The sequence below is a fragment of the Sporisorium graminicola genome, chromosome SGRAM_1 (assembly GCF_005498985.1).
Source record: "Sporisorium graminicola strain CBS 10092 chromosome SGRAM_1, whole genome shotgun sequence".
Classification (NCBI taxonomy): Eukaryota; Fungi; Basidiomycota; class Ustilaginomycetes; order Ustilaginales; family Ustilaginaceae; genus Sporisorium; species Sporisorium graminicola.
Genome location: NC_043719.1, coordinates 173,738 through 201,231, shown reverse-complemented (window position 1 = coordinate 201,231; position 27,494 = coordinate 173,738). Strand labels below are relative to the sequence as shown.

Below are 27,494 nucleotides of genomic sequence, written 5' to 3'. Positions count from 1 at the left end.
TTACCCGCGAGAAATGCAAACAGCCAGGACTGCAGCACAGCAGTACAGCAGCACAACTTCACAACAGCACGCCACCACGCGATGCTGCACTTCGGCGTGTGGCTTCTGTGACCCATCACCTGCAGTCGTTGTTCACACGCAGGTAAAGTATGCAAGCCAAGTCGGACGTCCTGCGGACTCTGCGTCTTGGCTGTCCCAATCGCAGTCTTCGCAGTTGATTCGAAATGTCGAAATCAACACTCGGCGAGCCAAAAGCAAGCAAGCAAGCAACACGGCAGAGAGACGCGCGCGTGTTGCTCTCTCAATCCGCGTTTCAGGGGCCGAACGAGAAATTTGCTGTTTCCTAATTTCACTGTTCGAAACGAGGTGCCGAAGTGCCGGATGGTTGCGGACGGAGTTGGAAAACAAAGCTTGCTCCCTGTAGCATTTTGCCAGCAGAAGGCGTACCTATACAGTCTACATCGCCGATCCATTCTGCTGGCGCAGAGCGGTAGATAGATCGGGTCTTTGCGTATACAGAAAGGCAGTTCCTATTAAGTGCGGTACAAGTACAAGGGTTGCGGCTGATGCAAAGGATTCTGTCAATCGGATCTACTTGGCCGCCCAAAAGGCTTTGCCAAACGTGGCTGCGACAATCATGGGGAAGATAATGGTGGCGTCGCAGTACACTTTGACGTTCTTGCCGCCGTTGGCCGCCGACTTGATCTTGCCCCAACTCACGGCTTCGTCCGGCCTTGCGCCTGAATCTGAGCCGTCAAACTCCTGGCCCGTGTTGATGTAGACGCTGAAGTCCGCACCGTTCCTGAAGAGCATGGCGTTGGCGATTTGGTGCTTGCACACGCCTCCACCCAGGATGATCATACCCGCCTTCGGCGCTTTGACCGAGAGATCGTTTAGCCTTCGAATGTCCTTGACGAGGTCGATGGTGAGTCCTGGGTTCTTGTAAGAGTGGAAGTACATCATGTCGCCCAGACTGCCGTCGGTGAGTGCGGGGCAAAAGACGGGAATCTCGTTCTTGGCGGCCCAGTAGAGGATGCTGCTTTCGTCGTTGATTTCTTGACCCAAGCGTTCGATCACGCGGCTGGGAGACCAGGCATTCGCAACGTCGTTTCCTTGCTCTGCACGCATCGCATCGAGGATGGGCATGACCCAATCCTCAAACTTGCAATAGTTGTCGTTGGGTACCAGCAGATTTCCGATGCGGTTGAGACCCTGTTTGCGCAGTGTGGCGCCGTCCAGAGCAAAGTCGCCCAGGTACGTAGGACCGAGACACTTGATCAGATCTTCCTCGATGCCCCCCGCTGTCGTGACGAGTGCTGAGACCATCTTGTTCTTGACAAGAAACTTGATCACTTCTCGCAAGCCTGATGAGACCAGGTTGGAAGTGAAGCCGAGGAAGATGCGACATTGAGTGTTTTGCGCATCTGCCAAGCTCGGCTTGTCAGGTTCGGTGGAGGCAAGGTAGGCAGCATCGTTCGAAAGACGCCATTGACGCATCTCTTCGACGATCTCAATGGCTTTTGAGACGCCGCTCGCCTGAAACCCTACTTTGGACATGCTTTCCAGCAGCGCCAGCAGATCGGTGGGGTCTTGCTGTTCAAAGTCGGGTCCAACCACTTGTGGGGTGTCGGCAGGAAGCGGCTGCGACTGGACGAACACGGCAGCCTGAGCCGAGGCCACCGAGCCACTGGCTCCGTTGGAGCTTGAGGCAGCTGCGCCGGATGGTGGTGACATCTTGAGTGGTCTTGAAGGTGACCAGCAACTTGATTCGAGGTGGTGGTGTTCTCCAGGTGAGAAGTGCAAGAGGCACAAAATATTCAAGAAGAAGTCGTCCCAACTCAATCGCTCGACCCTGAACTCGAGTTTGCATCTCGGCTAAAATCTCAAAAATTTCGAGCAAGGCAGCTAATCAAATTCCATGTTAGAGCATCACTGTCTTTGGGTATGAAAAAGTTGCATCCGCTCGAAAGTGTGCGTCGCTCGCGTGTTCGTGCGGCTGCGAGTGCGTGACTTGATGCGGAAGTCGCTTCTGTGAGACGCAGTCGCTATGCTATCTAACCTCGAATGCTCATCCACTCTCTCTCACTCCTTCTTTGTTACCATCACCATCCGATCCACAGTCAGGATATATCGACAGTACCTTCGCCATCCGCAGCCACTTGAAAGCGCCCGCCGGCTTCGTTGACTCATTATCAACCCGCTCTCACACACCAACATGTCGCCCACCTTGTCTTGAGCACCACCTTTGGTCTTCGACCTTCTTTATCGCAGCGCTAGTGGCGCAAAATCCATGCTTGACCTCTCAAAGCCATCCGCTCCCGCATCCCCTTGATCCAAGCCTTGTTGGCCAAGCCCGCACGAACACCCACACCATGCCGTTCGCCAGATCGCTCGCTGTCAACTTTGGACGCGTGGCTACCTTCATCCAGGTCCTCTTTTACCTTCCGCTCGCTCTTGACATTGCAGGCCAGGATGCTTTTCTCGCGCTCTCAGCCTCTTTGGCCTCCTATTATCTTTTCCTATCCACAGTACGGCTACTGACACGAGGAACGCGCCTCGCTTGGATCGGCCAGACACTCGCCGTGTTTCAGTTCATCGTGATCCCAGCCTGCCTCTTGGTCTGCTTCAATGTCTACTCCCCACCCTCTGCTACCATCTTTCCGCCGCGCAGACCGGACAGTCTCGACAAGACCGCAACCGAGGCAATCAGCACCTTGTTCTCCCGCAGACCTGGCGCCGTCTCGTTAGACTCGCTCGATCCAGACGATCTGCATTCTCTCACTGGCTTCGACTCGCTCGATCGTTTCGTGTCCACCTCGGTCGCCGTCTTCTTCTGGCTGGCGCGCCGCGTTCCAGGCTGGTGGTACACTCTTCTGCGCATCTCGAGCCCCTTCTTCAGTCTGCTGGAGGGTGTCGCTTCCCTGCTCGTCATCCAATCGTTAGCATCTACTTCGCGATGGATCATCGCATCCTCCCTCGCTAGCCCCTCGCCTCAATACCAGCGAGCTTCTTCGCCGGCATCGCCCTCGGCAAGGGGCGCCGCTTGGATGTCCAACACCTTCCTCATGCGCTCGCTCGCATCCATCGGGTTTGGCGCCAGCGAAGTCTGGCAGATCTTCTTCCTGCTCGTCTCTGCCACCATCTACGTCACCGCAGCTTTTGCCCTCTACGTCTCGTTCGATGGCGCAACCAAGGATCGACCCGGCACCGCCGCCGCCATCGCCACCTCGGTCACATCCACCCTCTGGCTCACAGCCATCGCCTTTGCCATTCGCAAGGGCAACGTCATCGAGACCAGTCTCATGTTTGCCTATGTGGTCTTCAACATTTACCAGCTCGGTCCGAGTCTTTCGTTCACGCCCGATCCCATCTCGCTCATTCGCAGCTTCAAGGCCAACACTCAAGGTCGAGCTTTCGTGGACAAATTGCCACGCTCTCTACAAGCACCTCTGACCAGCCAGATCCTGCAAGCAGCGGGCGGCTTAATCGAGGTCCTTGCTCACTGGCTGGGTCAATCGGTCGACTTCATTCATGCTGCTGGCGCAGCTCTGCCCAAGTCGGTGATCGTTTCATTGATCTACCGACTCATGGTGCTGTATGCCGCCAGCCGCATTCTGCCCATGCTCAAAGGCAGTGTCGCACCCCACCGCCACAACGAAGATGGAGTCAACAGCAGAACCACCAGCTGGGGCCGCACGCGTGCTGGTCTCGACCATGGCGATGACGAGGAGACTGACTGGAGCTCGACCGGCAGCGAGTCGTCGCTCTCGTCCTTTGTTGGCACTGAGATCGAGGAACTCGAAGAAGAGGTTTGGGACGACGAAGAGGGTCGCTGGATTTTGCAGCGACGGAGGCTCAGGAGACGCAGAAGGAAAAGGACGCCATTCGATGGCGAGCTGGAGTCGGACAGCACCACCAACAGTGAATCTAGTCGCGACGACGACGACGAGGGCGAACATTATTCTGAAGATGACAGTGGAGTAGCGTACAATGACGATGGGACCAAGTCGCTGGCGGACGAGCTGAAGGAGCCTATGAGTTTGGCAGATAAACTCAAGTCTCCTCCTCCCCCACCGTCAAGGACGACAACGGCTGCGGCTGCGGTGGGAGGTAAGCGTGCAAGGCAACACAAGCGACCTAGAAAGGGCAAACTCGGCGGTCGTCGTGGATCGCCTATTCGCACCAGCCCTACTTCGCCTCGAGCCCGAACCAAATCACTGCCCAACGGTGATGCCTCCACAGATCCAAGCAACTTCACCGCCACCACCACGGCTGCTGCTGCTGCCGACACGCACTCAGGCACCCCGTCGAATCGCAAGCGACCCAACATCTCACGCCCACCCTCCGAAGCAAGACGCCACAAACGTCCCCGTCGACCCACGCCTCCTTCATCTCCTCCTTCTCCGACTCACCCTACCTCGCAAGGTGAAGCGTTTACGTCGTTCATCTCGATCCTGGTCAGCTACTCGCGCTTGATCCTCATCGCTGTCTACAGTCACCTGTTGCTGCTGGATCAGAAGAACCAGATTTACTGGCGCTTCTTGACCGTGGGGCTGACGCTGGTGCTGTGGGGGTTGGAGATTGTGATCTCTAAAGAGGATGATGTGGGCGTAGGCGGGGTGGGCGAGTTGGGCGCTGCTGCAGGAAGAGCGTGATGGCTGAGCGGAAACTACTGATACCCAACCGACCAACCAACCAACAAATCAACCAACCCCCTCTTTTTCCCGCGAGTTTGTTGTAGAATTGAAGCACACAGAGATGTAATGTAACGTTATACCACGGACTGCAGAGCACGCACGTAAGTGATCGAGGGTCGTCTTCTGGACAGAACGTAGCATGGGGCTGGAATTGAGGACTGCAAGGTCGCAAGCGGACAAAGCCGTGATCGGCGACGACGGCGCGCGCGCCTCCGGCTACGTCCCACAGGTAACTTAGTCCTCGTATGATCGCACGATGCCAGCTCGCAGCAGTCTACCATCGGCGTGCCGGTTTCATCCCTGACCGTGTCGAAGTCGACTTCGTACCGGTGCGCTCGCAGCTGCGTGCGGCAGAACGTCTCCGGCGCAGGCAGGACCAGTGCGAACGTTGTTCCCGTGCAAACACACAGGAGATTCCGGCCCCGGCAGCTTCCAGCTTCCCCGTCACGAAGACGAGGTCGCGAGAGTGCGGCGCCCGAGTTACCCCTCAAACGAGTCGTGGATGAGCATGAATCGAAACACAGATGCGCAGTCAAGCAGGCATGGTAGGTCTGCACCTTGGACCTGCCCCCCCCCCCCCCCCCTCCCCCCTTCCCTCCCCTCGGTGCATTGTCGCTTCCAGCTGATTTCATGCGAGTCTTCCAGCCATCTACCCAGCACAGAATTGGTCGAGAATACGGCAACAGCCATAGTGATAATGGCGCTCTTGATCTGCATTTCGGATGGCGACTGGAATACAAGGCAGAGAATACTGGCGAAACGCAGAAGTGTAGACAAGAGAGCAAGATGGATGCGATTCGTAGAACGGGTATTAAAGAGTGAGATCGTCGAGTGCCTCGACGAGAGTTGTGGGCCGAACTGAAGCCACACACATTGGTGGGAACTTCTTCATGGGAAGCACGGTGGCGGGGCCTACGGCACTCTGGTGGCACCGTCAACATGCTCCCACTCATGCCAGACCAGTCAACCGATCCCAATCGAGCTGCAGGCTGAAGTACTCGGACCAGTAGTTGGCCAGATCCTTTTGATTCATCGGAGTAGGGCTCCACTCGTCTTGGCCCTCCGGCCCTTGCATGGGCCCACCTTCGTACCCTGAGGCTCGATCTTTCTCTCCCACTCCAGCAGCGCTGGCTGTGCCAGAGCCGGAGCTGAACGCAGAGGTGTGGGTTGAGAGCGTACTCGGGGAACTGTGAGAGCTCGTGCGTCTGTCGGACATCGACGGCGAAGCAGACCTTCTAACGCTCGTGTTACCGAAAGCGCCAGCAGAGGGATCGGGGATGAACGGATCGTAGCAGAAAGACTGTTTGGGTGCAGCCGAGGCGCCGTGCTCCTGTTGATCATAAGTATTGTTGAATAGTGTGACCAGAGGAACGCTAGCCAAGGAGCGCGCCAAAGGCGAGCCGGCCGAATCTGCTAGGGCACCTGCAAACGCGCTCGAAGGCTCGGCAAAGGATCCGGTCACCTGGTTGGCTTGAGAAGTCGACGTAGTGGCAGCAGGAGTATTGATCATCGGCGTGCTGCTCATCATGGTCTGAGAGCCCACAGTGGGGGAGCTGAACGACGGATTGAAGATGGGTGGCAGGAAGGCGGATTGAGAGTGGAAGGTTACCTGCGACGGATCTCCATTGCCCGCCAAGCCTGCGAGGTGCAGATGCGTTGATAGTGCCGTATCCGTGGCGTGCATGTCGGCAAATGATGGGGCCGCTGCGTCACCATACGAACCCGCAACAACCCGATCTTGCTGCTGCTGCCCACTGCCAGAGACGTTCCCGCTGCCCATCGGTGAAGTCGCATGGTCGACACCACTGAAACCACTTTGCGTCCTGAGAGCCATGCTGGCAGCTTCAGGCGTTTCCCTTGCCGCTACAGCTAGCTTCCTCAATACTCTCAAACCTGTCTTGGCCATCTTGAGCCCCGTCCACCTTTCCGGCATTCGATCAAAGAAATCGGTCAAGATGGCCAGATCTTCCAACGCCGACTCGGCATGCTTGCTTTGTGGGTGGACAAACACGATGTGGGCTCCAGCAATGGCGGCTTGGTACGTGTAGTAAGCGATCTTCCAGAACATAGTGGCGCGAGCGCGGCCGAGCAGGTCAATCATGATTTGCTGAGCACGCTTGATGCGGCGAAGCGCTTGAGCACAGATGTGGAGCGAGACATGGTTAAGTTCGCGGCCGGCTGCTTTGTCGCTGCTCGCGTTGCCGTTGGACGAGTCGTGCTCTGTGTCGGTGCTGGGGAAGAGGTTGGATCGGTGCAGACAAAGGATGGTGTAAAACACCTCGACGGCGAGGTTGCCGGACTGGTGCACCTCCATGAGCCCCTTGGTCTTGATGTCGACGCCTGCAGAGCGGTAGTTGTGGATGGTTTCGGCTTCGGTCTCGGATCCGAGCAAGTCTATGCGGCCCAAGTCAGGGCGATAGCGATCAGGAATGTTCATGTACCACTGCAGCACCTGTTCGGTGAACTCGATGATCTTGGCCTGACTCCAGCTGCGGTCCTGGTTCTCGTCGAGGTAGGTTCTGGCGAACTGGCTAAACTCGCACTGCAGCATGGCGTACGTGATGGCGACCGGGGCATCGCCGACAGTGGTGCCCGGGAATCGGCAACTGAAACGCGTGATGCCGAGCGGACGGCCAAAGATGCCGGACAGGATAACGTCCTGATGTACGACAGCCCACCAGAGACGTCGACGCGTGTCGGCTTCGACGGGATCCCAGTCGTGCTTGATCTTGTACGGGTCGACGTGGAGACCGATGGACTGAGCTTGGCGGGCGACCGAGCCTAGGAGCGGCCAAAAGGAGGCAGCACGCTCTGTGTTGAGGAGATAGGCACCGATGAGAAGCTGAGAATGAATGGTCTGCAGAGTAGGCGCGGAAAGGAAAGAGCAGAGACGCAGCGACTGGTACGCAGCTGAGAGGAAGAGGTCCGAGACCATAGCTGGCGACTTGGTATTCGTAGTAGAAGATGGTTGCTGTGCGTCTACGGGACCAGGCTGACCCGTGGCTGATTCTGGCAGTACGGGCGTTGAAGCTCTGCTGGCGTGGCGACTGGGCTGTTGAGACGCTTCGCCAGTGAGGAAAGCATCGAGCATCCTTACCTTACGGTCGACGCTGACGGTGGTGCTCTCGAGGTCGCAGTTTTTGCCGAGGGCGCAGATCATTAGGAAGACAGCGAGCCAGGGAAGCGAGACCTGGGATTGCTGCTTGCGTGACATCCTGGAAAAGGTCTTGGCGTGGTCGATAGCATTAGGTATAGTAAGTGCAGGGCACATGGCGGAAAAGTGGCGAACGAAGGAAACGCAGATGATGTCAAAGTCTTCAGGCCGTGGGAAGAAGGGCAGGACCTCGTCGATGAAGGCGGTGCCCGAGGTCCAGATAGTAGCGAACGGGAACGTGTCGCGCGATGGGTCCAGCACGCTGTTGAAGGCGGACCGCACATCTCTGCGCGCCATGGTCTCGTGGACACTGGTGGCGACATTAGCATTGTTGTTGGCGCGGGAAGAAGCAGCGGTGTCAGCAGCGACGTCGCGGAGGACCTTGTCGCCAGACGAGGTGTGTCCGTAGTACATGTGAGTGCCGTTGATGTTTTTGGGCGAGTCCAGCTCATTGTGATTGAGGTAAGAAGTGCGACGCTGGAAATGGTTCTTGTAGACAGAAGCGGTGCTAGGACTAGTATTGGCGAAGCGATCAGCTGGTGAAGAGGAGTTGCTTGCGGAAGGATCGGAAGTTCGCCAGGTTTCGTTTGAAGACGATGTCGCAGGATCGAATGGTGATGCACGGGACGAGGAAGACGTGTGGGAGCCGGGACCGGACCAGTGAAGGATGCGCGACTTGACGGCATTCGTGTCGGCATCCTGATGCTGAGGACGCGCGATCTCGGCGAGCATCTGAAGGCCACGTGCTGCGTGCAAGTCGTGGGAGGTGGAGGGGGAGTGATGATGGTGATGACGGTCGTCTGCTATTGCTGAGTTATATGGCCGAGTGGAACTGCTCGCGGCGCGATTGTACGACAGGGATGCGGAGGCAGTTGGCTGAGTGCGGAGAAGCTGTTGTAGGCGACGATTCTCGCTGCGAGCCTCTTCAAGCTGCCTTTGGAGAGCAGAAAGGTGCTTGGAGCTTTGAGGCGGGTCGGGACTGTCATCGTCGTCATCCGAGTCGTCGTTATACGCGCCAGATGGCTTGGGCTGGCCGGAAGCGGGCTGATGAGGTAGACGCGGATCGTAGCTACAATCGGCAGCCTGGCCAGAGCGTGCACATCGACCACATGCTGGTCGACCACGATCGCAGGCTCGCTTCCCCTTCAGGCAGGGAAGGCAGGATTTGGGGATGCGGAGACGTTTGCGCTTGGCGGGTTGGCCGTCATCGTGCAGAGCAGTGGTAATGTCGTCGCTGTCGCCGGTCATGTCGTTCCAGATTGCTAAAGCTTTTTCAAGGGTAGTATCAGGTTTGCTGGGCTCATGAACAAAAGTTCAAATTGCAGAGGCTGGGCAGAGGGTGACGGCTGAGTCGTGCGGAAATAACAAAAGTCCGCAACGGCCAAGAGGCGTGCGCAGCTGTGAAAGAAGCTGGTGCGAAGCTGCACCTGTTTGAGATTCGCGTTTTCGTTGAATACGAACGGCCGGAGAGCGAATGGTGGTGGTGGCGGTGGTGGTGGTGGTTGAGGAGGAGGAGGTGGTGGAGAAGGAGAGTGCTGATTAACCGGGCAGCTCAGCTTGACCCCAGATCAGTGTCGTTTGACCGAAAGAAAAGCGAATTCCAATCACAGCTGAAAATAACTTGCATTTCCACCAATACAGTACAGGTCGGGCTCACAAGTGCGCATTCGGACAAGCCGTTCAGTGACTTCTTGCTTGGCCTCATTCGGATCCTTGTCCTCTGCGACAACATGCTGTGGCAACAGCTTTTCATTTCATTGAGAACATCCGTCGAGAGAGATTACTGTGCGGGGCATGTAGGGCAGCTGCGGGGGCTGCGTCCCTTTCCCACGGCCCAGGTGCATCCTGCTCGACGCGGAAAGTGGCGCAAATCGAAGCGCGCGCGCCAAGACTGCATTTGAGCTTCAGTTTCTTACCGACCGTTGGCATTTGACATGTTGCAAATCATCCAGGGTCGTTCGTCTTACAGCCACATCTAGCACCTCGGTGTCACAAGCAATCCCCGGCGATCAAGGGCTAGATTATGCAAGTGCACTGGCTTCTTGGGCAAGGCAGCCATCATCTTCAGAAAGGATTCTGCAGAACCGAGTTGCTCCCAGTCTGAGCTCCCAGTCTCACCCAACTTGCGACTCGAGAGGAGAGGACCCTGTAAAAGGGTGCGGAATTACGGCAAAGACCAAAAATGGTATACTGTGACAAAAAGGGGCCGAAACTCTTCTGGCAGAGGTTGCTTTTGCCAGAAGCTCAAGGTTAAATCGTTTCTCCTCTTCTCGCTCCATCTCTTCTTCTGCTCTTGACAACCTTGGAGGCCGCCTTTTGCCTCCAGAATGCCGTCGCCTCGCCAGGCTCAGGCTTTTTCATCGTCGACGTCGTCAGAATCGTCCTCAGTGCCGCCCCTAGACGATCCACTCACGGCCCGCGCTGCAGGTCAAGACAGCCCGTTTGGCGATCAGAGTCCGAGAGCATCGTTGCATCCAGTGCTACAAGTCAGTCAAGACTCTGTGCCAGTAACACAAGAATTCCCATCTCTCCCATCGACGAAAACACGCACTTCTCTCAAGCACAAGTACTCGGATCTTTTCACTGCCGCTGCCACCGAGACCGCTTCCTCTGATAATGCTGGCCCAGCACGTCGACCCACGAATGACGATGCGCTCGACCTTGGCTCTCCTGGCGTTCTTCTCAATCGTAAACGTAGCGTTCTCGCTCCCGCCTCCCCCGATGCCTCACCTATACGTCAACGGACGGGCAAGGGAAAAGCCGCATTGCTGGGCGGCTTTCAGGCTGCAGACGACTCAAAGCCAGACAATCCTTCCTACTTGCGGCCTCCATCTTTCGCCGAGTCACAGTTTGCTACCATCATTCGTCGTCAGAGAAAGAGACGAATCGTCTCGCCCACCAATAATCAACAATACGCTGCCGTCTCGTCCATCCTCGATCTCGAAGCATCCACGCCAACCGACACACCGCCGTCCAATCAGCTTCCATATGCCGCCCGCGCTGACGACGCGAACGCCACCGAACTTGGCTGGACAAACGCGCTCCGTCGCGGTGAGCTCAAGGCCACACTGGATTGCCACCACGACGTACCCACTACCACGCTTGTTTCGGATCGCCAAGATCCACTCATGGCCACACATCGTGCCTGGGAATTCGCTGGTTGGGGTTCCATATCGCTCCTCGAGCTGCCGGCTTCACCCTTGAACTCGGACAATCCTCGCACCGCCCAACCACCACGTCTCCAGTTCGGCCAATGGAAGGCCTCTGCTCTTGCAGGTAACGCCGTCACGGGCTCGGTGTTCTATGCGCTCCCCGCCGTCGTCGCCGTATCTTCGGTGCTGTCGCCCATTTCAATCCTCATCGCCTGTCTGCTGCTCTACCCCTTTCGTCCCATCATCTGCGAGCTAGCCTCTGCTCTCAGCGCAAGCAATGCAGGCAACTACTCGTATTTGGTCAACATCTCCACCAAACTCGTCGCCGTCTTGGCAGCAGCCATCACGCTCTTGGACGCAGTGGCCACGGGCGCCGTCAGTGCTGGTACCGCAAGCGCCTACATCGCAGGCGAGACGCTGACCAGCCATGCCCACATTGATGGCCGCCTGATATCGGTGCTGCTGCTCGTTGGACTTGCGGCACTGTGCCTGACGGGCTTGCGTGACTCGAGCAGCGTCGCTCTGGGCATGTTTTTGCTCCACGTGCTCACCATGGTCATTCTCATCATTGCTGGAGTAGTCGCTTGGATCCGCTCTGGCAACTCGCTTTTGCACGACAACTGGTCCATTGGCATGGCCTCACTCCGTGCACCATCGACAGGCAAAGGCATCGTGCGAGCCATCTTTGACGGTGTCTGCGTCGCCTTTGTCGGCTTGACCGGATTCGAGTGCAGTCCTTCCTACATCAATCAGGTGAAGCTGGGCGAGTTTCCCAAAGCGCTTCGCAATCTGCACATCATTGTCGTGCTGACCGAGGCGCCACTGATGCTGCTAGTGCTCGCGCTGGTTCCCATGGATGCCATCCTGGGTGGCTCCAACGTGCTTGCCTTGCTGGGACAAGTCGCCGGAAGAGGTGCATGGCTCAAGCTATTCGTAGTGGTCGATGCCTGCCTGGTTCTCTGCGGAGGCATCATTACAGGCATCGTCGCCTTCTGCGGGCTCGTCGATACGCTGTGCGACGACCGAGTGGTGCCTCGAGCGCTGCAACGCCGCCTACCCAAGACAGGAGCCACGTATCCGTCCATCGCCCTGTTCCTTGCACTAACGTTGATCATGAGCGCCACATGTAGCTTCAGCCTGACAACGCTCTCGTCCGTGTTCAGCGTGTCCTTCCTGTGCGTCATGACGCTGTTTGGCATCTCGCTCGTGCTGCTCAAGTATGCGAGACCGTCGTTGCCGCGATCGCCCACCACGAATCTAGGTATGGTGCTGCTAGGCATCGGCATCGGCATCACTGCCATGGCGGGCAATTTTGCTCTTTCGCCCGTCATCATCTTTCAGACGCTCGTCTACTTTGTCGCCATGGCGGCGGTGCTGGTGGCTTTAGCTCGTAGAGTGGATCTCGCACGTATCTTCGTGTGGCTGGTGGAGCAACAGCGCTCGTCTTGGCTCGGACGGCTCCCAGTCAAGCTGGAAAAGCAGCTCATTGGCTGGATCCGGAATGAGCGCAAACACCCCGTTATCTACTTTGCCAAGACGGACGATATTTCGGTGCTGGCCAATGCGCTCTACTACATTCAGCAGAACGAGCCTACGTCTCAGTGCAAGCTGGTGCATTGCTACAAGTCGATCGACACCATCCCGGAACAGCTCGACGAGACGTTCCAGCTGGTGGACGAGATCTTCCCCACTGTCACGGTGGATCTCGTCTTTGTCGAAGCGCCTTTTACACCGCAGGTGGTTCATGCCATCACGCACCGTCTTGGCATCCCCATCTCTCGATCGTTCATTTCGTGTCCGAGTGGCCGTGGAGCGCTGGTGGGCTCGCAACACGCGCTTAGCGACTACGGTGGACTCCGCATCATTCTCCCCTAGATTTACCACGCCTTCTCTGGCTCTCGCTCCACCATGACTGCATTCATTCATATTTATACCCAACAGTCGTTGTTGCTGTCAGCAGCATCTTGCAATTAGACAACCGCTTCCTTCGTTGCTGTACCTGCTTCCATTGCGTTGCAGGCTGTGTCGGACTGATGCTATAGTCGTTTGTGTGTACTGAGCCTGTCGACGGAGCCAGTCATACTGTAGAACCGGCTGGTTCCGAATGGAAAGGTGATGGATGCTCAGGGAAAGCGACACGCAACCGCAAAATCACACTGAGTTGCATGCAGACTGCGTGATTTTTTTTCAGCAGCCGAGCGAAGGCGCGAGAGCAGCCAAAGCATACAAAAGAGAGGGCTCGAGCGGCTATCAAATTTCCAATAAAGCTATTACGACAGCAGACAGACAGAGCGAAGACCGTAAAAATCAAAGTCAGCTCGCCAGTCAAAAGTGGCATTTCCGCTTCGAAAAGTGTTGGTTTTCGCCTTTGCTCCGATTCTCGACCTCACACCATCACAACCACCTGCAACACTCGTCGCTACTGGATCGTCCGCAAGCAGCTGCTAAGCTATTAGAAGGGCTACCACTGTCCAAAGGATTGACTGCGATTCACGATTGCTCAAAATCAGCTCGAGCACGCTCGCTGTTTCTCAACCGCGTCAGAGGCGTCGACGACATCGCTCCTTGATAGCCCTCCTGTTCCGCCCCGCTCTTTCCGCCAGACGACCACAGCAGCCACCACAGCGTTCTTGATTGCTCTGGCAGGTTTGCACGCTTCAGTTCTCACCTGCACAGCGACAAGATGAGGCGAGATTCCGTCTCCCGCAGCGCCAGATCCGCCAAGGTCGGCGTTTGCGACCTCCTCTCGAGGTTGGTGCCCCTTCCCGACCAGTCCGCACCATCGACCTATCTCGTCACTCCAGAGATCAGCTCTACTCTGCACAAGAACCTTTTTCGCCATCTCCTAGAAAGCGTTCCAACCCCGGCCGTGCTCCTACCATGCGAGCCCGGCACCAGCGTCCCTGAGGCCCTCGCCCTTCTCGCAACTTACGGCTGGAACTTGTCGCGCGCACAGATCGAAGAGACTCGCCAAGTTGCACTCGCCCGCAAGAAGGGCAAGCAGGCTCAGCGCGCTCAATCGCCTTGGTCGACTTCGAGCGCCTACGATGATGTCGAAGACACCGATCTTCTCGGTCCAGAATACTCGGAAGCTCGACGGGGGATGCCGTGCGGCCATCTTTTCCAAAAGGGCGAGGCTGTCTATCGCTGCCGTGACTGCGGCCTTGACGACACGTGCGTGCAGTGCGCGCCCTGTTTTCTAGCCTCGATCCATGCACAGGAGAATCACGATGTTGTCTTTAGCGTCTCCTCTTCCAGCGGTGGCTGCTGCGACTGCGGTGACTCGGAGGCATGGACCCGAGACGTATGCTGCCGATACCATTCCGAAGCCTCCTCCAGCGCAAACCCACGTACCACCGATATGGATCTCGAAGCCGAGTCGCAGGAGCATCAGCAAGCTGCCTCTTCTGCCGCACTTACAAGCACTTCCGAAGATGCCGAAGGTCTCGAACAGATCGACGACGCTTTGGCAGCGCTTCCTGGCCAGCTGCGCGAGCCTCTCCTGGATGCAATCTCGGAGCTCGTTACGCTGATCGTAACCGTCTTTGACCACGCACCAGATTTCGAGGTGATCCCTTCTCTCCACACGCCAGACTTGGTGTCCCACCTGCCCAGTCTCGAAGATGGTCTCGTCTCGCAGCAGTCTAGCCGCACTCCCTCCAAACGCAAGAGCAGCACATTGGGTCCGCAGGACAGCGACGAGGATATGAGCGCCGTTGAGGTCGAGAATCTGGTCGGAGACAGTATCGATGAGGATGATGAACATGACGACATCAACGCAGACCGCAATGCCTGGGGCTCACGTGCTCGTGGGGGCAGCCGCTCGAGCCCAGACAGCAAGTCGATCGCCGAAGGCAGCAGCTGGCAATCTGCGCCTCGCTCGCTGGAAGAACGATCCAACCACGCCTCCGAGAACGTGATGGTGGACTTTTTTTCGGCCTCTGCGTCGCGCAGAAAGTCAAGCTTGGAAACGGCAAAGTCCCAGAGTCCTCCTGAGACTAGCAACGCAAATCGCCAATTCGCTGTGCTCTTGTGGAATGACGAAAAGCACAGCTTCAGCCAGGTCATCGACATTGTCACCGATGCCACCGGCCGCTCCGATCACGACGCAAAAGGCGTCGCAGAGCGCGTCGACAAGCACGGAAGAGAAATCGTCGAGGTCGGACCCGACTTGCGTCGTCTCTATCAGATTGCACGGGTCTTGCATTCCATCGATCTCGCCGTTACCATCCGACCCGCCTTTGACGTCTTTGCGGAGGAGGTCATCCAGCTCGTCCTCAACTTCCTTATGGACCTTTCCAACTGCAACCTCTATCTTCCCTCATTGCATGGTACCGACGCACGTCTCTCGTCGACAATACCGTTGAGCGCTTGGCTCGGCCAGCCACTCAAGTCCGATGCGGCGGCCTTCAAGCACATTGTGGCCCGCAGCTTATTTGCTCCCTTCCACCCGCTCAAGCCCATTGAGACCGGATCGATGAGCCCGGACTTCTTCGACCCACGTCATCTCACCAACTACGAGGGCCTGCTCCTGATGGATTGCAAGCTCTGGAAATCGGCACGCATCGACATCAAGGCTCTCCTTATGTCACTCATCGCACGCCGAGAGATCAAGAAGGAGATCTCGTTGCGCTTCGCCAAGATCTACCCTAAGCTGGTTGAGACGTTCATGCTCAAGGATCGTGAGCCGGAGTACTCCATCTGCCTACTGACCGTACAGCTCTTCAGTGTACCCTCCATTGCGACCATGCTTGTCGAAAAGGTGGGCTTCCTGTCCAAGCTGCTCTTGCTCCTCCAGTCCATCTTCGCAGGCTCGCTCATCAACGAACAGATTGATCTCGTCCTCCCGCCACCGACGCCTCCCCAGAGTCAGGCCAACGTCCACCTCATGTTTCTGCGTCAATCTCGCAGCTACCACATCTTTTACGACATCCGATACCTGCTTGCATCTGAAGGCGTGCAGAAGCTCATCGTAAGCGGGAGTCACGGCCACACGGACTCTTTCCTCAAATGCCTTTCCCTCTTCCAAGCAATCCACCCGTCGAAGCGCGCTGTTTCCGCCCACGTCGAATTCGAGAGTGAGATGTGGATCCCCGTATTCCACATCAGTTCCCATCTCGGCAAAGCCGGAAAGATGTTTGGCGAGTCGTTTGCCCATGCCACACCGGCACAGCTGGTCGACGCTATCGTTGGCACCGTCCAGGCCATCTGCTGGAGCTGTGCCAAGCTGTCTAGCACAGACCCGGACACGCATCCGGAGGCCACTTTTCACGATGTCACCTACAGCATTGGCGCCGAGGCTGGTTCTAAGACGCTTCCCATCATCGCGTTCGCCGTCGATTCGCAACCGGTCAGCTTCCACCACCCCATGCACTGGCTCCTCGCCGAGCTCATCAGGCAGCTCCCCATGGTTGGACATGACGCCTTGCAGAGATGGTCTGGCTGTGAACGCCTAGGCGACTTGCTCCTCTCCCGCGTAGACGAGCAGAGCTTGCTCATTGCGCTCGACTATCCGCTGCGCGTCTGCGTCAAGCTCGCTCAGATCCGTTGTAACATGTGGGTCCGCAACGGTTTCGTGATTCGGTCGCAGGCGCACCACTATCGCGACAACTCGATGCGTGGCATCATGTACGACCAGGACCTGCTGCTCATCCAGGCCGGATTCGCTCTGCTCGACACTGAGCGCTTCTTGCTTACCCTGCTCGACCGCTTCCGTCTCGTCAAATGGTTCAATTACTCCAACACGCCCAGCGACAGGCCCTACGACACAACGCAAGGTGTCTTCCTGGCCGAAGAGTTCCTTTTCCTCATCAACATGTGCCTGTCTGAGATGTCGTCGATGTGCGCCTGGCCCATCGAAGCGCAGATCCGGCGCGAGGTGATCCACTTCCTTGCTCTTGGCCAAGGCACCTTTACTGATGTGACCAAGAACATCCCGGAGAAGTTCACCGACCATGCCGCCTTCGAACGCACCTTAGCGCAGGTTTCGACCTTCCGCGCACCTGACGGCACGCACGATTTCGGCATCTTTGCGCTCAAGGACGAGTGCTACGCTGAAATCCAGCCTTCCTTTTACCACTACACCCGCAATCAGCGAGAAAAGGTGGAAGAGGTGCTTCGCGACCGTCAAAAGAAACGTCTTGCCCAGAGCAGCGGACGTGCTGTCTCTGCCATCAAAGATGAAGAGCTTCCGCCGTTGGTCCCGAGCCCTTCGCTTCACCAGCTTCGCGGCACTCTATTTGGCCGATTGGTCGATGTTGTATCGAATGATATGCTCATCTCTTTGCTTTTCCAGGCTCTGGACAACACGCGCGTTCTGTTCGTTTATGCACCAGATATGCTCGTAGATGCCGCGCTTCAGATCATCATGATCGGCTTGGTCGATGACGCTGACCGCTTCGCGGCGAAAGCCGCTACGCTGCGCGTGTTGCAGCTCGAGGCCGATGACATCGAAGACGGGGAGCCAGAACGCCATGGACCCCGCGAGGCGACGCTCGTCGAGCTGCTGTGCAGCATCGAGCTTCTAGAAAAGTTCAGGCCGTTCAAGTCCAAGATCACCTGGTGTCTAGAGAAGCTTGCGTTGCACTCTGAGAGGGCTCGAGAGGCTGTAAAATCGCACTTTTCGGCCACAGGACGTGGCGTTGTCTCAGTTGGTGGCGCAGAGTCCGCAGCAGGTGGAGTGTCGAAGCAAAAGAGCGCTGAGGAAGCTCGACGAGCTGCTGCCAAAGCACGTCAAGCCGCAATCATGCAGAAGTTCTCCGCGCAGCAGAAGAGTCTGCTGGACCAGCTTGGCGCCGATGACGATGATGACGACGATGAAGGTGAAGTCGATGCAGCTACTTCGTCTGCCGGTGCAGAAGCAAAGGCACCAAAGAGGAGCTGGGGCAGCTGTATCCTGTGCCAAGAGAATCTGGGGCCCGACAAGGCGTTTGGCAGTCTTGCCCACGTTCAGCCCAGTCGGATGATGCGCATGACTCCAAAGCAGGACGCACCCAGCCTGCAGCAGGCCCTTGAAGCGCCACTCACCATGGATCGCAGCAACAGCGATGGCAGGCGAATCCAAGGCACGCCACCCATGGGTAGAGCTGGCTTACCGCAGGCTTCCAAGGCGAGACAAGGACCTGCGTACGGCAGTTTCCCGCAGGAGGACCACCGGTTTGGATTTTACGCATCCACGTGCGGCCACCTCATGCATTTGCACTGCTTTGAGACCTACTGCCGGAGTGTCGAACAGCGTCATACGCAACAGATCGCTCGCAACCATCCAGAGGACTTGCACCGTTCCGAGTTCATCTGTCCGCTGTGCAAGAGTCTTGGTAACGTAATACTGCCCGTTGCTGATGTGGCTGCCTCGGCGGCTGACGGACAAGGTTCAGCAGAAGGCGTGTTTGCACCGTTTGATTCGGTCACACCGGACGAGACACCGCTGCAGGATTGGATCCGCAAGATCAACATCGACATCCTGAAGCACTCGTCCAAGACGAACCTCGCCGATTATCAGGAGACTGACCACGGCACTGGCGCTTTCCTGCCCTTCTTTGTCGACCATTCGCAGACGTCGCTGCAGATGCGCCTCGAGATGTCGAGCATCGACCGCTCAACAGGCCAAATGATCGATCGACTCATCAACGTGCTCAAGCCCATGTCGCACTCGACGAAGGCGGCAAGGGAGAAACTGCAGCAGCACACGATCCTGGCGCCGCAGGGCCGAAAAATGTACATTCCAGAGGAGCTGGTTGCCTACACGATTGCGATGCTCGAAGCGGCACAGCGAGGCATGACGCCCTCGCCTTCGACGGACTGCGCTATCCCTGTGGAGCATCGGTCCGTGGCCGACGCCCTGAACGACTCGACGGTTGACCTGTTGCGATCGTTGATCCACTGCTTGCGCGTGTCGACGTTGACGTTCCACGAGGGAACCAAGGGTCCGGACATCATTCGTCGAGGTCTGCTGAAACGGCTGCTACCGCATTGGGGTGGCGACGACGCAGTCCGCTCGCCTCTGCTGCTGCGCGACCCTGTGACAATCTTGATCGAAGCGGCCGTCGTGGCACCCGAAGCGCTGACGCAGTGCACGGCGCTCATGTACTACGTCTGTCTGGTGCAGACGGTGTTTGGGCTGGCGCAGCCGTCGATCTGGCCGCAAGTGTATGGTCATATGGGCAATCTATTCGGGTCGACATCTGCGCCTCGACCGGGTGCGGGTCTAAGGCCCGGGAACATTAGCAAGCAGGACGTCGACGAGGCGAGATCGATCTTCCCCGATGTGCGTTGGACTGTGGCCAATATCATTGGTTTTGTCGGCTACGCCAGGGGTAACATCACGCTGGGCTTCGACAATCTGGACGATGACACGCTGGCCAAGATGATCTGCAGCTACACATTGCCCTTCCTGCGTCGGGCTGCGATTCTGCGTCGCGTACTCGGGCTGTCGAGTGCTGATGGTGCAACTGGAGCTTCGGATATGGAAGTGGGAGACGCATCGCCGGGTGAGTATCGCCGTCTTTTAGCGCAGCTGCAGATTCCGCTGCCTTCGGTGGCTCTGCCGGTGCGTGCAGAAAAGCAGACGCCCATGGCGAGTCTGGTGGAAGGGTGGATCAAGCACGCGTATGTCCCGCTGGCGTCGCTCTTCCGTCCCCTGCCTATCCAGCCTTCGCCGCTCGGCAATTCACTGTTTGGCGGCAGCTCGGCGTCCAACTCTGTATCTCATGATCGACCTTCCTCCGCCATGGCTATCGCTGCTGGTGGGAGTGCCTCTGGCAGCGCATCGCTGTCGAGCGGCAACCTAAGTCGTGCGGGTGCTGGGCCGCAGTCGCTCGCGTCGTCGTACCTGCAAGCGGCTGAATCGCACCCGACGCTGCTGCTGGAGCATCCGCATATCTACGAGCTGGCCAGGGTGCCAGCAGATCTAGCGACGCTGCTGCAGGACACGCGGCGACGGCCGTGCAAGAAGTGCGGCAACGTTCCACCGGAGCCGGCGCTGTGCCTGCTGTGCGGCGATGTGGTGTGCCTGCAGTCATTCTGCTGTCAGTCCGAGGACGATGGGGAGAGGGGCGAGTGCAACCAGCACATGGACGTGTGTGGTGGGTCGACGGGAGTGTACTTCAAGATGAAGAGCAACCTCGTGCTGCTGTTGTATCAGGGGAACGGTACGTTCCACTTCCTGTCGCCGTACCTGGACAGCCATGGCGAGATCGACGTCGGGTTGCGCAAGGGTAGGCCACAGAAGCTGCACCAGCAGAGGTACGACGAGCTGAGGAAGCACATCTGGGGGCATGGCGTGGCGAACATTGTGGCAAGGAAGATTGAGGCTGCGATGGACCAAGGTGGGTGGCAGACGTTCTAAGCGGTGATGTTTTCTTTTAAAATTTATTTTGTTTATGTCTATGGGGCGGTGGTGTGTGCATGTGTAGAAGAGAGGGGCTTAGGCGGAGGACGAGGACGAGGAGGTGAGGAGGTCGTCGAGGGTCGAGACGGCCGCTTGCAGAGCGACGTGCTCCTGGTAGGCGTGGTGGATGCATGCCTTCTCTGCGTACTCGACGCGGGAGCTTTCGAGACGCTGCAGCGCCTGTTCCACTCGAGACGTGATGTAGAGTGCGTCCAGACGTGAAGTCCAGAATGCGTGCAGAGTGCGTAGGGTTGTTTGCACCGTTTTGCTGCTCAGTTGCACATGTGAGGGTTTGAGGTCCAGCGACGAGGAGGTCCGGTAGTGGTGGACTAGTAAGGTGAGCAGGAAGAGCGGGACGCTGGTACGACCGGTGGAGGAGGCGAAGAGCGGATGGATGATGTCTCTGTCGACCAGATCTTCGTCGAGGTCGGGAGAGGGGCTGAAGAGCGGGCAGAATGCCGAAGTGAGGTATTCGGGCTTGGAGGGTAAGAGCTGATCCAGCTGGTGAAGTGCGTCGATCGCTGTGCTCTCCACTGAGACTGCCTTTGGAACTTCATCTTCCTCTCCTTCTTCTTCACCATCACCACCGTTGGCGTCGTCGAAAGTGCGCGGGAAGCGTTCGGAGATCAACGAGAGCACATTGTCGAACGCAGCCGCGACATCCGCGATCCGTTTGAACCCCGTCAAAGGGTGCGACGTGAACGCTTGGAAGAAAGTATGTCTTTCTGCGGGGACCCGGGGGTCAAGTGTGAACCGCTCAAAGTCGGTCTCGGTGTCGAGACAGAAGCCGTATCTTGTGAGTAAGAGGGCGTTGCTGAGCGCGCCGTATGTGTTGTACATCTCTTGACCGGCGGAGAAGGAGGTGAGCGTGCGCATGTCGAGCGTGTCGTCCAGCTCGAGCCTGCTTTCATCTTCCTCGTCTTGTTCGTCTTCTCCAACTGAGGAGCTGTTCGATGTTGGTTCGTTAGCATCCTCCTCGACAGCACCCTCTCGATCTGCGTCGTCGTCGTCGTCGTCTTCATCCTCCGCACTCTCCTCCTCCTCCTCCTCCTCCTCCTTGTCCTCCTTTCCCTCCGTCTCAGCCCCGAATCGACACTCCTCCTCTTCGTGGCCCGTCAAGAACGCCACGCCACAGAACTCGCACACATCCTGATCCGACTCAAACTGCACCGTGTGCACCTCTGCATGGTTGAACAGATCCGCCAGGGGTACCAGCCCGACTCCGTGGTACGTATCGATAATGAAGTCCCTCGACGACACATGGGTGTACGCTGTCAAGAACGCATGTTCCAGCGCATCCAGATGCTGCCTTTGCGTCCTATCGAAGAGCTTGCTGCGCGACAAGATGGGGATGCCAGTGGTGTAAAAATAATCGAGTGCCTTTTGCTTGCACATGCCATAGTCGTGATCGTACGGCCACAAATCGGCGGCGGAAGAGGAAGAGAGTTGGTAGGAGAGCGAGGCGCGGTGATCGATCCGGTCTGTTTCTGTGGCTGTGATCCATCGCCATCTGGAATCATCTTGCGCGGCGGCGGTTCGAAGGAAGGGAAGCGGAACGGGCAGGCGCGGAAGGATTGCGAGAAACGGTTCAAACCGCGACTGTGAACCAAGGCACCGCTCGTACAGCAGACAGAGCGCCAGCTCGAGCCCGACGGTCTCGTGTGATTCGCTCAGCCATTTACCTTTGAGTACGGACGAGAGCGCAGATGTCTTGCGTGAGAGGATGGCCGTCTTGGGGATGGTAGCTACGACGCTATCGTCAGGGATAGAGGTAAGGGCGTGGATCGAGATGCACCATGAAACCGCGTCGCCTGAATAGCGGAGGTCAAGAGCAGGCTCGATATGAATGCCTTGCGATTGACACCATGAGAGAAAGCGCTTCAGACGGGCCGGTTGCGGGGGTGAGGTCGGAGCAGGCGAGCATGAGGTGGATGGTGTGGGTAAGCTGTCGCTGCTGCTGCTGCTGCTGCTGCTGCTGCTGCTGTTGCTGAAAGAAGAGGAGGCCGTGGAGCTGCGGCGTTGGAACGAGTCGCTATTCGGCTGTATCCGTCTTCGTTTGAATGCCCGTGGTGAGGAAGAACCGTTGCTTGGTTCCGTCATTGAGTGCGATCCAACTGAAGATGTGATGTCGTTTGTGGAATGATTGTGTGCAAGAGGTGGTTTGCACAGAACGCGTTCGATTTGTGTTCAGGGTCCAACGCGAGCGTGCAAGGTGGACCCTTGTGTCACAGAATGCATTTCGCCTTCTTCCTGAACGACATCGAATTCAGCTTTCGCCATGTGCCCGATCGATTTGTTCGATGATGACCGCCAGGAGTCGCATGGTGGTTGCCGAGGCAGCACTTGATCGACAATAGTTACCGACCTCTTCTCGGACATTGCGGCTTGCGATAGCTCGTCGCGATGTTGTCGCTGCAGTCACGATCTGTGCTGTTCATGCTGCTCGTGGTCTGCGAAGTTTGGTCGCCCGTCCCTCGCAAAGCAGTCGCCGGTCGGTGTCTGTCGCTCGATAGAAAACCATTGATGGCCCTCCCCAGATTCAACTGAGCCGCGTACAGCAGCGGGAAACTGCGAGCAAAACCAACCACCGCAATGATTGGCCCCGATAACGAGCCGGAACGGCAACAACTTTGATCCGGAATCGGGACGGCGTCTGATTCGCTCGAGAAGGGCAGTGCTTCCATGTGGCCATCAGAATCGACACACCAAAGACCGGTTGATATCGCAAAGAGCATTGCCGTGTGTCAGAGGAACAAAGGACTTAGGAACCATTTCGAAGCGAAGTTTCAGTTTGAGATAGATTTGTTTTAGTGCGAAAACGAAGCAAGCGAAGCTGTCTTCCGTCTGTTTGCGGTTGAGTGATGGTGATGCACGGGGTCCATACTACGTACATGAAAGTGACACTACGTGACCTTACCAGTTCCCTGGGCGATAACCGGGAGAGGGTTTATGCGCAGCTCAAGCCCAACCGTAAGCTCAACCTTGGTGGTTGTGCACTGTTGTAATCATATCTCACGCTTATCACGGAAGAGGTTGCTCCTGAAGTGTGCATGCGACCGCACGGCTTGAGAGAAACGCTTCGCACTCCATGCGGTGGTCAGGCTAGAAGATGTAAGATGATGGTATCATCTCGGGCCGGCACGGCAGGTGGCGTGTGTTGTTCATCGCTGAAACAGGCTGGTCATGCGAGTCCATCTGATGTGAGCGTCCTCGAAAGCCGCTTGGACCGTCAAGGCCTATTTCGCTGCAGCACGACCGAACAACGCTAGCGTCCCCGCTTCACTTTGTTCCGAATGATGAGCGTGGTCAACTAACTCAACATGCTCGTTGATAAGAGGTCATCACTTGACCTCTATGCGCTTGCCGAGCCGTCGGTTTGAGGGTGGGCGCTCGACTCGGTGTTACGACATTGTTGACCCAGGTTGTACTACAGCTAAAGGAGACCAAACAGAAGCGGAGTATGAAGCTTGTTTCTGGTTGAGGATCAAGTCTTTGCCTCGGTTCGGTTTCATGAAAGAAACGACGAGGAGGGTGTGGAGACAGGCTTGGAATCGGCTACATTTTACCGATGCTCCTTCCTAGCCGGAAACGAGCCTGATCCGTGCGCTCGTTTGCTTTTCTTCCAATTTAGCGTCCCTTTTTTTCTTTCTTCGTTGTTCGAGTCAGAGTGCGCACGGCTCGACTCCAGAACAACACCTCAAGCCGAATCAATCGTCAATACTATCACGTCAATCTTCCCACTTGATCGCTCATCTGTGAGTTTCCGTTCCATCAACAGGTCGGCTGTTGATCATCAGAATCGGCTCAAGGACGCTTCTCCGCTCGATCATGTCCTGTGTTTCAGTAACACTTTTGCGACGCGCTACCCGAACATCGCGGCTGCCGACCCCCCTCTTTCACCGACAAACGGCGCAGTCACTGACTCTAAGCGCCGCTCTCCGTGGCTTCTCGAGCACAGCATTGAAAGCCGCCATGTCAACTCCTTACAAGGTCATTCACACCACCGACGCACCTGGTGCCGTTGCGCCTTACTCGCAGGCTGTGGTGCACAACGGCGTCGCCTACGTCTCGGGCTGCATCCCCTTCACCCCGCAGATGAAGCTCGTCGAGGGCGGGATTGAGGAGCAGACCGAGCAGGCGCTCAACAACCTCTTTGCCGTTGTCAAGGCCGCTGGTTCAGAGCCATCGGTGAGTTCCCATCTGCTCTACGAGTCGCATGGCTATTGTTGTGCTTTGCTTGCTGATTCACTTTGAACTCGATCTTTTTGGCAACAGCACATTCTCAAGTGCACCATCTTTATGAAGGACATGAACAACTTTGAAAAGATCAACGTGAGTCTGAAAGACGATCATTTGACTGGGAAGCTGTGACCCGGACTGACAATTTGCTTCGACTGTGGTGATTGTCGCCGTTTGCTCGATCGTCAATCAGGCTATCTATGAGAAGGTAAGAACAAAAGCAGATGCTGCGAGACGAGAGCAGGACGACAAACTAACCTCCACCTTGACTCAACTTTCTTGCAGCGATTTGCTCCTTACAAGCCCGCCCGATCGGCTGTCGAGGTCGCCCGTCTTCCTAAGGACGTTGGCGTCGAGATCGAGTGCATCGCCGCTGTCAAGTCTAACCTTTAAGGTGGACAAGTGCATCACGTCTTCCAATTTGAATAACGTGCCCTTCCACTAGTCCGACTGGATGCGACTACTTATCGCGCGTGGTCCGCACTGAGATCTCCGCATGGTGCATTGAACAATGTGGTCGAAGATCGCAAGCGCATGATTCTGCTAAGCGTCAACAGCGGTCACGGGAGGCAGCAGCGCGGAGCAGAGATCATCGCCGTGCATCAGCCAGGTGGTAGTTAGCGTAGAAAGCAGTCGCTTAACGAGCCGGAGCACTGAACGCCGATACTTGGGTCAAAGCCAAAAAGCCAAAGCAGCACTCGCTTACCATGGACGCTAGAAGCACATCTGAGCAAATGGTGCCTCCATGGGAGCTCTCGAAATCCAAAAAGGCAATCGAAGGTTTGTTGGATTCCAGATTGCAAGCGAAAGGGTCCCACGCTCGACTTGCAAGCGAAAGGTAGGTAGTTGTCCCAAGAAGCTTCACTGTCCACAATGCGCTTGGCAACACGGGTTGGCTTTTCCTCGTTCGTTTTTATGGCTCTGGCACATCGGGAAAGGATGCGGTTGCCTTTCGCCTTTCTCCGCCTCTTCCGAGTTGCAGCTCGCTTTGGCTCCTGCTTTGGTCTGCACCGAGGCCCCTCTTTGTCTCGTCTGCTGCTTGAGACTGTGTCGCAACGCTGTCTCAAGCCCCTTCGGAACACACCCGAACCACTTTATCAAAGGGCTGTGTTACCAGCGCAAACAGCAAGGCGGGGATATTTAAAGAGTCTCGGCCAATTTGCTCACGATCACGCGCAGCTTCAGCCAAGGCATTTGACAGAGTGGGCTGCTGCTGCGATCGATCCAACCCTGCTCGGCCTAGTGCTCAATCGCCGGTGCACTACAGCGACAATCAGCGACTTGTGAGGACGGCAGAGCGGCAGAACGGCAGAACGGTTCAAGCACCATTGGTTACCTCGCTTAGCGCTCACTCCGCATTAGCGCGTTTGAGCTTTCTCTTGGAGTGTGTTACCGGTTTTATTAATACTTTCCAGCCGTATCTTGACTCGGCTGTGCCCCTGCTGTTTCCTATACAGTACTGTTTGGAGCCCTCACCGTGTGTCTTCAAAACCTGCCTCATTAGGCTGCTTTTCAGCGCTCGGCTAGATAGCGTCTGCATCCCAAGGCAGGGTCCCCGCGACTTTGCTTTGAAAGTGTCTCTGATACCATGAAAATCGGCATATAACTGTCGTCATCGGATGGCATGAAAGCTACAAGGGGCGGGCCGAATGGTATTTCAATGCGAAGGTCGCCGCGTAATGTTACGGGGCCGAGCCTCGAAGCATGAACAGCGAACCATTGCATGCTGGGTCGAGCTGCAATGTCTCCATCATGTGGTCTTGCACCGACTACCTGTGCGCCTTCTGCAGCCTACTGTTGCTGATGATGACATGGATCGCGAGCAACTCGGAAGTACCTTGACAGTCGGCGCGGGCACCTCCGAAAGTCTTGTCGCCTGCAGCGGAGACGGATGGTACATTAGCGTCGTTTCGGTACAAGCCGTGATCCAGAAGTGGCCCAGCAACGAAAAGACACCTTCCCGTTTCAATGATCGCGAACAATAGATCTGGGATGGCGTCCTTCTGCCGGCGGGCGGCAGCATCGCATTGAAGCGGCGGATGTGCGGAGGCCGCGGAGGCTTAGATCAACGGACCACTGTCTGCCGGCTATCTAGCTCTCTGCCTTTATCGCTCTCTCTCTCGCCATCGACCTGCTCGACTTGGCAATCAGCGCGGCAGGTGGTTACATTGATTGAGGAGGAAGGGAGAAAGCAGACAAGCCTGGTTGGGCATCACGCAGGAAACAATCGTCGACGGATCATCCATCAATCGCCACCAACAGCGGCTTATGGGAAGCAGGAAAGAAAAACGGTCAAGCGGCAGCAGTATCGCTAAGCGAGTAGCGCATGCATAAACTGCGAAGAGAGGGGTAACATGAAAGACTTGTTTTATTAATATTTCCACTGCCCCGACGCTGCTGCTGCTGCTACCGCTCGGTTGTCTCTCGCTGATGGTTGTCCTGTCAATCACACAAAGCGCTGCTTACGGCTTGCTCCCTTCCGAACGTTTGGACTAAAGTTCAAAGTCAGTTAGCCGCCAAGTGCCATACAACACATGCGGCCCGTTTGTCACTTATCGCTGCAACACAAGGTGCGCATGCCAGTTATAACCTTGTCTATGGGCCATTGTTGTCCAATTACGCCATGGAAAGTCCATTGCCGATCGGCTGCTCTGATTCCGGAACAGATCCTACGTCACGCCTGCGTTCTAGTCCACGCCAAAAAAAATTCTGTGCTGCATCGGAAGCTTCGCGATCCTGTGGTTGGGTCAGCATAGCCTCACTCGGACCAGTAGACGGCAGCGGCTGCCTCGCCGATGGCAGCGGCTGCCTCGCCGATGGCAGCGGCGGCAGAGACGGCAGAGACCGCCGCTTTCCCCAGGCGA

The 27,494-nt window shown here is 56.8% G+C and overlaps 7 protein-coding genes across 7 annotated transcripts; 4 read left to right on the top strand and 3 right to left on the bottom strand.

Annotated features, from left to right (window-relative positions):
• Positions 1–591: 591 nt before the first annotated feature.
• EX895_000087 (uncharacterized protein) lies at positions 592–1,734 on the bottom strand (the record flags this gene model as incomplete). Its single annotated transcript, XM_029880688.1, has 1 exon — positions 592–1,734. The coding sequence occupies one exon, from the start codon at positions 1,732–1,734 to the stop codon at positions 592–594; it is 1,143 nt and encodes a 380-aa protein (XP_029742074.1).
• A 638-nt stretch (positions 1,735–2,372) lies between these two features.
• On the top strand, positions 2,373–4,655 carry EX895_000086 (uncharacterized protein; the record flags this gene model as incomplete). Its single annotated transcript, XM_029880687.1, has 1 exon — positions 2,373–4,655. One exon carries the CDS (start codon positions 2,373–2,375, stop codon positions 4,653–4,655), a length of 2,283 nt encoding a protein of 760 aa, XP_029742073.1.
• Positions 4,656–5,646: 991 nt separating this feature from the next.
• EX895_000085 (uncharacterized protein) lies at positions 5,647–9,099 on the bottom strand (the record flags this gene model as incomplete). The annotated part of the gene is made up of 1 exon (XM_029880686.1): positions 5,647–9,099. The coding sequence occupies one exon, from the start codon at positions 9,097–9,099 to the stop codon at positions 5,647–5,649; it is 3,453 nt and encodes a 1,150-aa protein (XP_029742072.1).
• A 1,079-nt stretch (positions 9,100–10,178) lies between these two features.
• Positions 10,179–12,878, top strand: EX895_000084 (uncharacterized protein; the record flags this gene model as incomplete). The annotated part of the gene is made up of 1 exon (XM_029880685.1): positions 10,179–12,878. One exon carries the CDS (start codon positions 10,179–10,181, stop codon positions 12,876–12,878), a length of 2,700 nt encoding a protein of 899 aa, XP_029742071.1.
• Positions 12,879–13,686: 808 nt separating this feature from the next.
• Positions 13,687–20,349, top strand: EX895_000083 (uncharacterized protein; the record flags this gene model as incomplete). The annotated part of the gene is made up of 1 exon (XM_029880684.1): positions 13,687–20,349. The coding sequence occupies one exon, from the start codon at positions 13,687–13,689 to the stop codon at positions 20,347–20,349; it is 6,663 nt and encodes a 2,220-aa protein (XP_029742070.1).
• A 78-nt stretch (positions 20,350–20,427) lies between these two features.
• On the bottom strand, positions 20,428–22,491 carry EX895_000082 (uncharacterized protein; the record flags this gene model as incomplete). Its single annotated transcript, XM_029880683.1, has 1 exon — positions 20,428–22,491. One exon carries the CDS (start codon positions 22,489–22,491, stop codon positions 20,428–20,430), a length of 2,064 nt encoding a protein of 687 aa, XP_029742069.1.
• Positions 22,492–24,363: 1,872 nt separating this feature from the next.
• EX895_000081 (uncharacterized protein) lies at positions 24,364–25,023 on the top strand (the record flags this gene model as incomplete). Its single annotated transcript, XM_029880682.1, has 4 exons — positions 24,364–24,579; positions 24,667–24,723; positions 24,824–24,838; positions 24,916–25,023. 4 exons carry the CDS (start codon positions 24,364–24,366, stop codon positions 25,021–25,023), a joined length of 396 nt encoding a protein of 131 aa, XP_029742068.1.
• Between the last annotated feature and the right edge of the window lie 2,471 nt (positions 25,024–27,494).